Raw genomic sequence first — 14507 nt, 5'->3', positions numbered from 1 at the left:
AACAACAACAGCAACAACTTTATAATGATGGGTGGGGAGTTTCATCTCCATGGTCGATACTCTACCCCCCATTGCTTGTGGTGACGCGGGGAATGAAATAATAAGCTGCTTCACAATATGGATCGATGTCCTTTGGTGTCCACACACCCACGGCAAAAAAAAAAAAAAAAAAAACTCTTAAAAGGGGAGTGTTCTGTTGAAAACACTTTTTATGATGGAATTATTTGCTAGCAAATAGTGTAACAGAAGCATCCGCGGCAGCATGCCGAGACCAGTGGCCGAGACATACAATTCGACGTTCTGGCTTCTATGGTAAGCAGGACTGTGAACACGCAGACTTCCAGCCGTGGTTCCATCGTAGAACCTAAACCGGAGCGCAATGCGTCCCAGGCACGCCTCGTTAGCTTGGTAACACTGTGGGACCAACGTGTGTCCCGAGGCTTGAAGAGACCTCGGGCACCCTCAGTAACCTATATTGGCGTGTCGGATGGATCACATACTGAAATACAATTTGCTGGGGCACGTTCGTTACATGTGGTGGGGCCGGAAACGTTCGTAACTATGACGGGAATGTGTTTTTGCAACTAACACCCACGGTTGCAACGAGTCAAAGATATAAGCTAAATTTCGAACATCCCTCCATGTCAAATACTGTGTTTTTAACTCAGGTTATCGTCTATAATGTGATTACTTGCTGAGCGGAGCTATGAAACCAGCATAATTTTTCTCTCACGAAATAAAACACCATTTTTAACACCATATTCCCAATCCAAATGTGGTGTAAAAAAGGTGTATTAGACAGTAAACACCTGTTTCAACACCCCCTTTACACCCTTAATGATGGACATTGGATAAAATGTGGTGTATGTCGATATTACACCTTTAGTAATGCTCTTCTTGCACCCTTTGCGGAATAGAAAAGGGGAGATGACCGTCAATCCCCTACGTTTCAATGAGACAGTGACCAAGAGGAAAACAACGACACGTTGCCAACGATGCCAATGACACCAGGCCAACGATACCCTATCGTTACCCATACATGGCACAGGAGAAGGTGACATGCAAACTCCGAATGTTACAAAGCGACAGGCCTTGCGTAAAATTGCGCAGATATATGATCCACTGGGGTTCATTCTACCGTATACTGTCACCGGAAAACTGATACTGCAATCCATCTGGAAAAGAGAGCTGGGTTGGGACACGCCACTACCAAGTGACCTCAATGAAAGGTGGCGCGACTGGTACAGCCAACTCACCCTCCTCACAGATGTACAAATTCCACGGTATTATGGCATGACAGACTCGGAGCAGGCCGTGGCAGAGTTGCATTTCTTCTCGGATGCAAGTCCTGCTGCCTACGGGACCGTGGTCTATTTACGCCTCAAGGATGACTCGACAGGATACCGTACAGAACTGCTAATGGCAGGATCTAGGATTGCTCCCATCAAAGAGATGACGCTCGCTCGACTAGAGCTCCTAGGAGCACTGATGGCATCACGCCTTTCAGCGTACTTGAGGGACAACTTTAAACTGAAGACTCTGAATTACTTCTGGACTTATTCGATGATCACGCTACATTGGATAAAGGGCGATCCAGTACGTTGGACGAAATTTGTCTGCAATAGGGTAATTGAAATTCAGCAAAGCGTTGGGAAGGAACATTGGCAATATGTGGCGAGCAATACGAACCCAGCCGACCTCTTAACCAGAGGCATAGCGCCGAGACAATTACTGACCTGTGGTGGAAAGGACCGTCATGGTTACAAGTTTCACATCATACGTGGCCCTCACCGGACAGTTCATCTATAGCCGAGAGCTTAGAAGTGCACCATGTAGTGTTGCAATCGAATCAAGAGACAGCAAATTCCATAGTGGATGTGGGAAGATTCAGCAATTAAATTTCCTTCACCCGATGACAGCATGGGTGCTACGCTTCATAGCTAACTCAAGGAGAACGAATGTGCATGTATGGCCGCTGTCGGCGGAAGAAGTCGAGAAAGCACAAAATTATTGGATCAGGATAGTGCAGAGTTCGGCATTCACAGACGAGATCAGCTGTTTAAAAGGGGGGAGGCCCATTCCCGAGTCATCCAAGCACCGGGATCTCAGGCCATTCGTGGACGACAGCGACATTTTGAGAGTCGGCGGACGTCTTCGCTCAAGCCAGCAGTCATTTGCAAGGCGTCACCCCATTCTCATCCCAGCACACTCCTACTACGGCGACCTCTTGATATTGGCATCGCACCGTCAGGTACTGCATTCTGGGGTACGAGATACACTCGTCCAGGTCAGGGAAAGATTTTGGATGATGAAGGCACGGCAACAAATCAAGCGAGTCATAAGGAATTGTACAACATGTAAGAAGAACGATTCTAGGCACTTGGCACAAGTGGATGCTCAACTACCAGCTGAACGCATAACAATGTGTCACCCTTTTGAAGTCGTCGGCGTCGACTTCGCTGGACCTCTAACGCTGAAACGCAGAACTAAATCGTACCAAAAGGGATACATTGTCCTGTTCACGTGTGCCGTCAGCAGAGCCGTACATATCGAACTCTGTGAGGACATGTCAGCGAACAAGTTTCTACAGGCGTTTCGCAGATTCACAGCTCGTAGAGGGAATTGCCATACAGTTTATAGCGATAACGCAAAGGCTTTCAAGAGAGCAGCTAAAGAGCTTGGCGCGCTATGGAGTGTAATGAGAGCTCCCATCATTCAAGACTATACGGCCATCACAGCAATCAGGTGGCGTTTTATAGCAGAGCGGGCTCCGTGGTGGGGTGGATTCTATGAGCGGTTAATACGCTCGGTAAAATCCGCAATTCGAAAGACTCTATCAAGGCCAATTGTAGACTTCGCCGAGATGGAAACACTACTCACCGAAGTGGAGGCCATGATTAACTCCAGGCCGATCACGTCCGTCTATAACGAACACACAGAGCCCACGCCATTGACACCGGCAGACATGATTACTGGAAAACGACTACTAGCGCAGGCTGCAACGACAGCAAACCCTCCCGAAGATGCATTGCAGGATGCCCTCCAGACAACGGAGTTAATGAGGAGCACATGGAGGATGCGCCAAGAACGACTTGCATTGGTATGGGAAAGATGGCAGAGAGAATATCTCAGCGAGCTTCGTTCTGCACATCACCCAAAGGGCTTAAAAGGGACTGATGTGAGTGTCGGTGACGTTGTTCTCATCGAAGAACCGAACCGAACCAGGCTACAATGGAGAATGGGGGTCGTGGAGAAGGTTTTCCCGAGCTCCGATGGAAGGATCAGGGTATGTCTGTGGAGGACATCCTCTCGGACCACACTCAGAAGACCAGTGCAACATCTCTATAAGATTGAGTCTTCACAGCTACAACGGCCAAACGATTCTGCTTCTTCGCGGGCGGCAAGCTGTTGACTGTTATGTCAACATTCTACTGTCAACAAAGAAGATGATGAGTCATTGTCTGTGACACTCGCGTTACAGACATCGCGTTCATTCTAGTTCCTTTTAACGGAATAAACACATCGTCATCCCTCTCTGTCCTGTCTCATCTTCAACAACCAACTGCTAGGTCCAAAAGATTGCAAAGCTACGTTTTTAGATTAAAGACGCATCAGCTGCTCCTGTCGCTCAATCACAGTCAAATGCTCCAACTTTCCTAATTATGGGTGCTTAAAACGCCATTGTAGGAATTGCTTTCTGTTAACAACGGGGCTAACAGGGGCACAGCAGCGATTCGGTATCAGAAAGAAGCACAGTGCTTATCCTCTCAGTTTCTTGCAGCTATTACACGATTTTGGGTCGTGTTGCCTCGGAGCTATCACCTTGAAGAGAGTTGTAAGTATTACTTTACGTTGCTTACAATCTAAGGGGTCGATCGATTGTGGAATTTCCTAATTCAGGGGCAAAATAACAAAGTATACTATAATTAAACGTTACACTACATTTGTTACGCATATATCGTAAATCCTACTAAGGGAGCACGATGCAGTAATTACACGAATGTGTTGCACCGTTCTCCTGTGTCGTACATACGACCCACAAAGCATCTTATTAAATTCGATGTCACACTGCGTAGAGCTTCGCAATGTGGCGGTTTCTATAATGCGAGGTATCAATGCACGCTCACTCAACCTCATTAAAAAGAACGCGTACTGTGCTGGGTACGCCTTATAACCGGGATCCGTATTGAGCCGCCTTTCAGCATGGGCTGACTCCATGGATGGTACATTGACGTCATTGGGATGTGCAGTGTTCCTAATACGCGCTCATAGATTAGATCGATGCGCGTTATACCGACGAGCACCATGCTATGCATCCCAGGAAGCGTACTAGGCCGCTTTTAAACGTCGTAGGCTGACTGCATGGATGGTAGATTAATGAACGTCATGAGGACGTGCTATGGATCTAATACCGTATCATAGATTAGATGGATGAACTTTGTATTCACTAGTACCACGCGAAGCATCCATGGCATGCTCGCTCACCGTGATTAAAAGAACATGTAGAGTGCTCGCTGGTTCCAACTAATCCCCTGGTGCCGCGACCTCGCTCAGATAAGCGCTCGACTAGCGGCAAGCATCGCAATCACTAGCGGGTCTAACCCATGTTCTTTCGAAGGGTGGTAGGATGTCAGCATGCTGTCCCTTGTTGTCCACACATGTGCCAGCACATTCGACAACGAACAAAATCTGCGGGAGTCTTCCTGGCGAGATTGCAACGTGCCGGTTTTGCCACTTACCCCTTTCTTCAGCTGGCTATGTCCAGTACAGTGTCCAGCATGAGGACAGTGAACAGCACCATATGCCACCCACCTTTCTTTTGTCATCTTAATAAGCATAGCAACCCATAGCAACCGCCTTAGTTTCACGTTTTTACTTTCACCGTCTTGGTTGCTCCGCAGTGGCGTGACTTAATAAAAATCCGAGCCTTCATGGTTTGGGCTTCACAAATAATCATTACCTCACATCAAACACCGATTGATGGCAAACTTGTGCAGTTACCTTAAAGATAATTGTGGCAGACAACTGGCATCGTCTTCACGAAGATTGCCTTAGATCTTGTTTTATATATTTTATGTTTGATGTTTTTGGCGCAACACCATCAGAATTTATAACGCGTCAATGCAATGATAAAATATTATCAAGTGTTGTGTGTGGTCGCATATTAAAATGGTGTCAGTGTACGTGCAACAGGTTGTGGGTTAAATACAGAATGATTTAGTATTATACAAGAGACAGGAGATCAACATAAGAGCTGGGCTGAGACTGCTGAAACATTGCAGTGCTATGCCGTATCTGCTCCTGCAAGAATATGTCAACTTACTGCTTTCCACGCCTTCCTTTTTACGCAGGTGCTGATGGCGTATCTAAGTGGCAATAGTAGTGTGCTCTGGTAGATATAGCAGAGTGTCATAAATGCAAATGCTTTAGGCAGCTCGCATGTATAACTGCATCAGGCTTTCTAGTGGCGGGGGTGATGCGAAACATCAGGGCAAACCCAGGCGAGGGGGTCACCAATGGCATATCTAAGTGGCAATAGTAGTGTGCTCTGGTAGATATAGCAGAGTGTCATAAATGCAAATGCTTTAGGCTAGCTCGCATGTATAACTGCATCAGGCTTTCTAGTGGCGGGGGTGATGCGAAACATCAGGACAAACCCAGGGGAGGGGGTCACCAATGGCGTATCTAAGTGGCAATAGTAGTGTGCTCTGGTAGATATAGCGGAGTGTCATAAATGCAAATGCTTTAGGCAGCTCGCATGTATAACTGCATCAGGCTTTCTAGTGGCGGGGGTGATGCGAAACATCAGGGCAAACCCAGGCGAGGGGGTCACCAATGGCGTATCTAAGTGGCAATAGTAGTGTGCTCTGGTAGATATAGCAGAGTGTCATAAATGCAAATGCTTTAGGCAGCTCGCATGTATAACTGCATCAGGCTTTTTAGTGGCGGGGTGATGCGAAACATCAGGGCAAACCCAGGCGAGGGGGTCACCAATGGCGTATCTAAGTGGCAATAGTAGTGTGCTCTGGTAGATATAGCAGAGTGTCATAAATGCAAATGCTTTAGGCAGCTCGCATGTATAACTGCATCAGGCTTTCTAGTGGCGGGGGTGATGCGAAACATCAGGACAAACCCAGGGGAGGGGGTCACCAATGGCGTATCTAAGTGGCAATAGTAGTGTGCTCTGGTAGATATAGCAGAGTGTCATAAATGCAAATGCTTTAGGCAGCTCGCATGTATAACTGCATCAGGCTTTCTAGTGGCGGGGGTGATGCGAAACATCAGGGCAAACCCAGGCGAGGGGGTCACCAATGGCGTATCTAAGTGGCAATAGTAGTGTGCTCTGGTAGATATAGCAGAGTGTCATAAATGCAAATGCTTTAGGCAGCTCGCATGTATAACTGCATCAGGCTTTCTAGTGGCGGGGGTGATGCGAAACATCAGGACAAACCCAGGGGAGGGGGTCACCAATGGCGTATCTAAGTGGCAATAGTAGTGTGCTCTGGTAGATATAGCGGAGTGTCATAAATGCAAATGCTTTAGGCAGCTCGCATGTATAACTGCATCAGGCTTTCTAGTGGCGGGGGTGATGCGAAACATCAGGGCAAACCCAGGCGAGGGGGTCACCAATGGCGTATCTAAGTGGCAATAGTAGTGTGCTCTGGTAGATATAGCAGAGTGTCATAAATGCAAATGCTTTAGGCAGCTCGCATGTATAACTGCATCAGGCTTTTTAGTGGCGGGGGTGATGCGAAACATCAGGGCAAACCCAGGCGAGGGGGTCACCAATGGCGTATCTAAGTGGCAATAGTAGTGTGCTCTGGTAGATATAGCAGAGTGTCATAAATGCAAATGCTTTAGGCAGCTCGCATGTATAACTGCATCAGGCTTTCTAGTGGTGGGGTGATGCGAAACATCAGGGCAAACCCAGGCGAGGGGGTCACCAATGGCGTATCTAAGTGGCAATAGTAGTGTGCTCTGGTAGATATAGCAGAGTGTCATAAATGCAAATGCTTTAGGCAGCTCGCATGTATAACTGCATCAGGCTTTTTAGTGGCGGGGGTGATGCGAAACATCAGGGCAAACCCAGGCGAGGGGGTCACCAATGGCGTATCTAAGTGGCAATAGTAGTGTGCTCTGGTAGATATAGCAGAGTGTCATAAATGCAAATGCTTTAGGCAGCTCGCATGTATAACTGCATCAGGCTTTCTAGTGGTGGGGTGATGCGAAACATCAGGGCAAACCCAGGCGAGGGGGTCACCAATATTCCTCTGTCGCTGAGAGACATGGGGGAAACCGCAGGCGAAGGGAATCCTCTTGCGTCCTAGCCTATTCCGCAGGCGTCGCCTATCTTCCTCTGTACATCTTTTTTTGATCGACTATCTTTTCACAAATGTTGATAACAAGCCAGACAGTGTCAACGTCCTGCCACCCCTCGAAAGAACACGGGTCAGATATGATTGCGATGGGAATTGATGTTCTCAGGCTGGAACACAGAAGCATTGTGAGTTCCGACAATACAGAAGACGTGGGTTCGTGTCCCAGATCTGGCGAACCTTCTCAGTGACTTCTTTCTTTCATGATTGCGATGTTTGCCGCAGTCGAGCGCTTATCGTTGCGAGGTCATGGCATGTTGCGAGCACTGTACTGTGCCGAATACGGAAGCTTACAATCAGGAAGCGTATTCAGTCGCCTCACAGTATGCAAAGCTCATTACATGGATGACATTTTTGTCTGCTCCATGTTAGCACCGCGAAGCAACCGTGGCTATGAGCGGCGTACAGATGGCGACGGATGGAGAGGGGACAGCGGGAATGAGTGAGGGGACCTGGGGGTTAGTATGCGTCTTGGGTCGACTTCAGGGGGAACTGTGCCGACATTCGTCTGGAAAGTCTTGGGAAAACCCAGAGAAAACCTCAGACATCACAGCCGGTGGTAGGATTCCAGTGATGGGCTGTACTTCAAGTAGCAAGTACTCAAGTAGTACTTTAAGTACATTTGTGAGTACCTGTACTTTACTTTAAGTACATTTCAAATCGTGTACTTTGTACTGTACTTAAAGTACTTTTCTCAGTACTTCCCCCATCAAGTACTCAAGTACCCAAACTTGGACTCCAGACAAAAAATCACAAAGAGTTTAAAAAATGCAACCTACTAAAAGCGCTAAGATAACAACAAAAAGAACATAAACGCACAGATGTGTGAGTTGTCATCTTCTCGCCATCATTTTAGCGCTTTTACTAGGATGCAGTACCAACAGTCCCATTCTGACATTTTACCAAAAACAATTTTTGTGCTTTTAAAGAGCATATTTGTTGAAGCATGTCTACTGTTGAGAGGCTTGAAATGCTGAAAAAGTATCGGCACTCCCATGTTTATGTAAAACGAATAGAATGCAAATACACACACACACACACATTATGACACTGCAACCGGCAGCTCGATGACTTGGTCAATTGTCATTTCAGTTGTCCCAATGCATGGTTCTAGTGTTTTTTATATTGTTTCCTTCATTGGCAATTATAATAATCATTTTATATCACAGTGTGTGATTGGATTACATGATGAAGTAAAGTAACAGCCTGCAAGACACACATGCTTTCAGTTTTACATTTTACGCTGCTTTAATTCGTCCCATGGGTTACATTGCTGCAGATCACAGCCATATAAAAATAAAGACTTACATTGTGCTTCATCCGTTTTTATTTACATCATATTCTTCTTTTAAATGTTGTATTTCAGAAAGTAGCAAGGAATGCCCAGAAAAGTGTAATCTCTATTGGCTTGTGCTCTCTTTTCTCCAGAAATTTCCTAGCCTGTTATAGCTGACGATTAGTACCGGAACATCACACTAGGATCAGTCAAGGAGGTATAATAGGATTTTACATAATCACAGCCCAGCTGACTGATTGCCTCTCTACATGTAACTGCAAATTATGTTCATAGGAAAGTTCATATTCACAGCTTAGCCCAGAACCTAGGACTTTATCTGGCTTCATAGCATTCAGTGTCAAGAATGCTGCCTAAAGCTTTTGCTAAACAAACAAGACACATCTACTAAACATTGAAATGCAAAGTGATACAAATTAAACTGGCAGTGTACTTGATGAGTACTTGAAGTACTTTTCCTAGTACTTTGTACTTTACTTGAAGTACATTTGGAATTGGGTACTTTGTACTGTACTTGAAGTACTAATGGTGCCAGATACTTGGTACTTTACTTTAAGTACAATTTTGAGGTACCTTGACCATCACTGTAGGATTCGAACCCACCACCTTCCAGTATTGAGTACTACCTTGGCTACCACCAACGAGCGAGACGCCTTAACCCGCTGGTCCATGGATGATACATCTACGTCATTGCTGCGTGCAGTGCTTCTAATATCGGATCATAGAACAAGTAGATGCAACTTGTATCCACTAGTATCATATGAGGCATTCATGACATGCTGACTTACCGTCATTAAAGGAGCATGAAAACCACCCCCACAGTATTTTTTTCGTTTTTCGCCGCGGCGTCTTCTGCAACGAACAAAATCAGCTCCTGCAAAAGGAGGACGACCACAGTTGACCTACAGACCACGGGCAAGGCTCTGTTCCGCACACCCTTAAAAAACCTTCCCCACGTGGAAAGAGCCCATCGGCGAAAGAGGAGACGTCGTGACGTATCACGGGCTCCGGCATGCACGTGACCAGTGAACGTCCAACGGCACAGTTCAGCCATGTAGAAGAGGCGCGTGAGCCCAGCAGAAGAAACAAAGAAACAGGGCACTGAGCAGTTTCTACGTCACGCGAGACTCTTGTGTCTCGTCCACGACTGCACTCTTCTTCTAAAAACTGAACTTCACAGCATAGCAAGCTGTGCGGCAACCATTACCACGGATGTTAGGATTATCTCTTTTGATTCAAGGAGAGAGGGAGATGTACGCCTTTTTGTGTCAATTTGGGTATATGATCTCCTCGAATCAAAAGCGATAACCCTATCATTCGTGGCAATCGTTGGCGCACAGCGTGCCATGCGGTGAAGTTCAGTTTTTACAGTGTGCTTTCTCAGATTGTCTTTTGTAAATTTTACTGCGCAGTGATAATATGCACCCTAGAAGGAAAATATGTTGCATCGTGGCTCTTGGTGGACGGCTTCACAGATTAAGCACGGTTTCGAGCCACGTTAAAGCAGCCGACTAGAGGCACACGGTCGGCGTGGAGTGCTAGGCGCCCGAGAACAGTTTTCCCAGAATTAGTGCAGCCGTAGCGGGATCAGGACGCCTCCAGTACCTCCCCGAATCTCCCGTACGCGAAACACCCTCCTTCGCCTTCACGAGAGACACGTGATGAGCGCCGCCACGCACGTCACTATGTGACGTGATTGGTAGGGACGCTCTTCATTGGACCTGAGATCACATGATCGAGGTGAGTAACACCGCGCAGGCCCGAGCGTCTGCTACCGCTTCGGAGACGCCAGGTTCTCTCCGGCTGCGAGATTTCCTAAACGGATGATTTCAGGGCTGTCAACGACGTGACCTCGATTTTATGGGACTGCTGACACCACGAGAAAAACGAGTGGTGCAGCACGAATCTAACTGTGTGCTGCACAGCGATACTCCACACTCTTAAAAATGAAATTCACTGCATAGCACGCTCTGCGCCAACCATTGCCACGAACGATATCGTTGTCTGCCCTGGGCTCGCTTGGCTGGGTCTGTCGCTTCATCGTCCTTACGGTCGTTACAAGCTAACGAGTGGCGGGACATTTAAAAAGGTGGGCACGTGCCACATTGCGCGTGACGTGTACCACGGCCTTCACGTATCGCGCGAAGAGCGCCGTGCACGTGTGTTATCACGTGCCCACCTTTTTCAATTTCCCGCCACTCGTTAGCTTGTAACGACCGTAACGACGATGAAGCGATTAAGCCCTCTGATTCGTTGAAAGGCGTATGCCTTTTCTGTGATAATTATGAACCGCATAAGTGTCACAAAAAAGGCGTACGCCTCCCGTTTTCAACGAATCAGGGCAGATAACGATATCATTCGAGATGGTGGTTGGCTAGGAGCGTGCTCTGCGGTGAAGTTCATTTTTAAGAGTGCAGTGCTTCCGACAGTGTGCAGCCTGTCTTATCCTTTTTCACCGCACAGTGGCTAACAGGTGGCGCCACTATAGCACCGTCATCGCTTGCTTTCTGCTACTGTCAGGTTGGACAATGCACGGAAGCCACAGATATTACTCTTGTGATCGCAATCTTATTTTGTCGGGCTGCATATATGCTTTGTCTTTCAGAAAACGTCCTTTAAATGTCACCTCCATGCCCCTTTACACAAACATGTACTGTTCTGTATACGCCTTACAACCGGGAAGCGTCCCATGCCGCCTTACGCAAAGCTGACTCCATGTGTGGTACATCAACGTCATTAGTTGGTGTTGCGCTTCTCGTATGGGATCATAGATTAGGTAGATGCACCTTGTATCAACTAGCACCATATGAGGCATTCATGACATGCTGTCTCACCGTTATTAAAGGAACGTGTACTGTGCTGGATGCGCCTCACAACAGGGAAGTGTATTAAGCCGCCTTTCAGCATGTTAAGCTGACTCAGTGTAGAGTACACCGGCACCGTTAGCGTGTGCAGGGCTTCTTATAGGAACACAAAGAAACGAATAAAGTGTCAAGGAGAGGGACAGCTTGAGCGGGGGGGGGGCAAACTAACTTACGAAAAAGTGGTTAAAAATAAGGTTAACGTTTCGAGCACTTGCTTTTCATCAGAACCGGGGAAAAAATGAAATACGGGAAGGCAAGGATGCCAAACATGAAGGCAGTAGTTGATTACACAACACATGCTAGGGGGTCGGCATGTGTGACACACTTGGATTAAGCACCGAAAACAAGTCTATCATTTAAACCTCTCGGATGAACGGTGTTCTGGTAATGGATGAGACCGGACTCTTCCCGTCTGCGTACGAAACGAAGTGAAGAAAGACCTTACGCAGATTACGAATAATGTGATAGGGACTGGGAAAATGTTGGGAGACCAGTGTAATTTGATGGTTGTTGATACCCAAAGTAATTGGGCCAAACGGCGATGCTTACGAAAACGTTCATGGAGCTTACACTCAGTCTCGCCGATATAGAGCGTTTTGGGGCAGGCTGAGAAGAAAATACAACAATATACCAAGTTGGCAGTTTTACATATGTGATGATCTACTGTATGTACATGACTGTTATTTGTGCTGACTAGTCGGATGTTTGGACTAGTGTGAGCGTATGTCACACAGCAGGACGTCAAGCACGGAAAGGTACCGCGTTGATCAACGGGACGGGGGAGACATTGTGAACCGGCATGGAGAGTATAAACTTGGGGGGGGGATGTGATGGGAAACGGCAAATGTCCAGAGTGGAAGGGCTGATTAGCGTCCTTTCTGAGCTGAGCAAGTAAAGAGAGAATAGCAGGGCGGAAGTGGGCTGTCAGAGGCATGGTTGCACCTTTATCCGTAGAGGCGGAATGGCGGAATAGCAATGGTCCGCAATAGCAATGGTAGCAAGCTTTACTTAACACGTGGAGAGAGTTACGCTCCATAACTGTTAGGTAGAGCTTCGGCACGGGCCGTTGCTATTCCCAGTAACGCAGAACTCCATTCCACCTCTACGAATAAACGTGCAACCACCCCTCTGGCGGCCCACTTCCGCCCTGCTGTTGCGTACGAATGCATCATCGTTTTTCACTGAGCTCCTGTTAAAGGAACAATGAGGTGACATTTAACATGGCTGGAATCCCTCATTCATTGGAAGTCTCATTTCGCCAAGCTCCCAATCTCGAACTACTATTCAAAATATCTTTGCTATGCGGAGTATTATAAATGAAATTTACAAAAGCAGTCGCAGAAAGCGGCTTCAGACGGCCAGCGCGACCTCGAATGAGTGGAAGTCCCCGTGACACACTTGAATGACGCGTTCACCTCGGTGTTCGAACGTCCTAACGCGTGTTCTTCTTGAATCGGATAATACTCTTCGTCATTGCATAATAATACCGTCCCTCGCTGTACTTTCTGTATATAGGAAAACAAGCTAGGTTGACTAGGCAGATTCCCAAGTCCAATCTTGAAAGCTACCTGTTTCAACTAAAATTTCGTAAAATTACAGGCAAGAATGCTGCACAAATAAGAGACGATTTCACGAATTTTTAGTTACTTGCTATCTCGTCGCACTTTTCTCCAGATGCTTAGAGAAACGGCCGGTATACGCGGTATATCAGCACTGCAAGACATAAGTGTGATGTAGATAACAAGGAAGAGAGACGATGCTGTTTCACGCTTGTCTTTCAGCGTTGTGATGTAAGAGGAGTGAGCTTGTAGGTCAATTCATATATTGGGATTGTTGTGACGTGTATAATGCACTTGTGTTATGTATTGTTATCGAGAAAACCACACTAATCTGTATGACTTTTCATAAAACCTTTCCAGAAGGAGGTCAGCTACTACATAGAGCTGGCCGTAATGGCTGCCAGGGTGAGCAAAACGTTTTCACAACAATGATACCCACAAATACCCTTCATCGGGTATTGAAGAGTACACAAACATTCAAAATGAAATTTTGAAACTAAAAGCATGGTGCACTGTCTGTATTATAAAACCTAAATCTTAAGGATATTATGCATACTGTAATGCTCTCGAATATATAACACTGAGAGGTCCAAAGTCCAGACTTTCACCCGTGTACTTTGTCATTAACTGTCACAAACACTGAAATCAAGCAATGCCCCCCATTACATTCTTAGCCGCAATTCTTCCAAAGAGAGTGACCCCAGGGTAGGTCAAAGTCATGCAGACAGGCCAGTTTGAAAGGTATAGGCCTGGTTTCACCAACGTTCGTTAACTTTGAACCAAGATGGAGCGACGAATGTTTCAGTAACAATAACTTCATTTTGTGAAGCACAGTTCCGCTTTAAATTAAAGTTAAAGGACCGTAGAGCTCGGCTCAACTGTTAGTCGTCGTTGTTGAAACCAGGCCACAGCAAACCAACCAACCAACAAAAACTGAAAGTAGAGCATTTCGGATCAAGTAAACTCTATCGATCTTAGGGTGTGGTTCCGTGCTCACACGTATTAAACTTAAAAAAGATAGGGACTCTAATGACATGAGGACATGAGGTGTGGAGAGGCATTGCGGATCGTGCCTGTACCTGACCCTTTATTCTTGTTCACCGGCAACACTATGACAATTGTTCCTCTGTGTATCCACCTGAACAATTTTGAGCCTATACGTTTCCATCGCTTCTCGTTGCTTCTTCTCCGGGCTACTTTGCTCGTAGCCTTTGTCGCTATCTTGGTGCGGCGACCTTCTAGCCTTCTTTATCTGTGCTTCCGGCTCTTTCTGGTGCCGCGGGGAATGAGCCAGCTGACAGCAGTGCGGAAGCAGCTCTCTCAACTAGAGGACCAACGAGTGTTGCAGTGCTGAGAGAAGACCTTCGTTCCATTCTTCGACATCTAGTGGCATATTCCCTGGCTTAGGCAACTG

The 14507-nt window shown here is 46.7% G+C and overlaps 1 protein-coding gene across 2 annotated transcripts in view; it reads left to right on the top strand.

Annotated features, from left to right (window-relative positions):
* Positions 1 to 14507, top strand: part of LOC135376045 (uncharacterized) — a 259567-nt gene that overhangs the window by 180755 nt on the left and 64305 nt on the right. Inside the window, exons 23-24 of one of the 2 annotated variants that reach the window (XM_064608648.1) lie at positions 3782 to 3835; positions 13454 to 13498. In XM_064608648.1, the coding sequence (XP_064464718.1) occupies positions 3782 to 3835; positions 13454 to 13498 (99 nt within the window). The remainder of the gene's footprint in view (positions 1 to 3781; positions 3836 to 13453; positions 13499 to 14507) is intronic. The other variant, XM_064608649.1, reaches the window with a different exon arrangement.

The sequence above is a fragment of the Ornithodoros turicata genome, unplaced genomic scaffold (assembly GCF_037126465.1).
Source record: "Ornithodoros turicata isolate Travis unplaced genomic scaffold, ASM3712646v1 ctg00000996.1, whole genome shotgun sequence".
Classification (NCBI taxonomy): domain Eukaryota; kingdom Metazoa; phylum Arthropoda; class Arachnida; order Ixodida; family Argasidae; genus Ornithodoros; species Ornithodoros turicata.
Note: the sequence above shows the minus strand (reverse complement) of the source record. Positions and strands in the feature narration are given on the sequence as shown.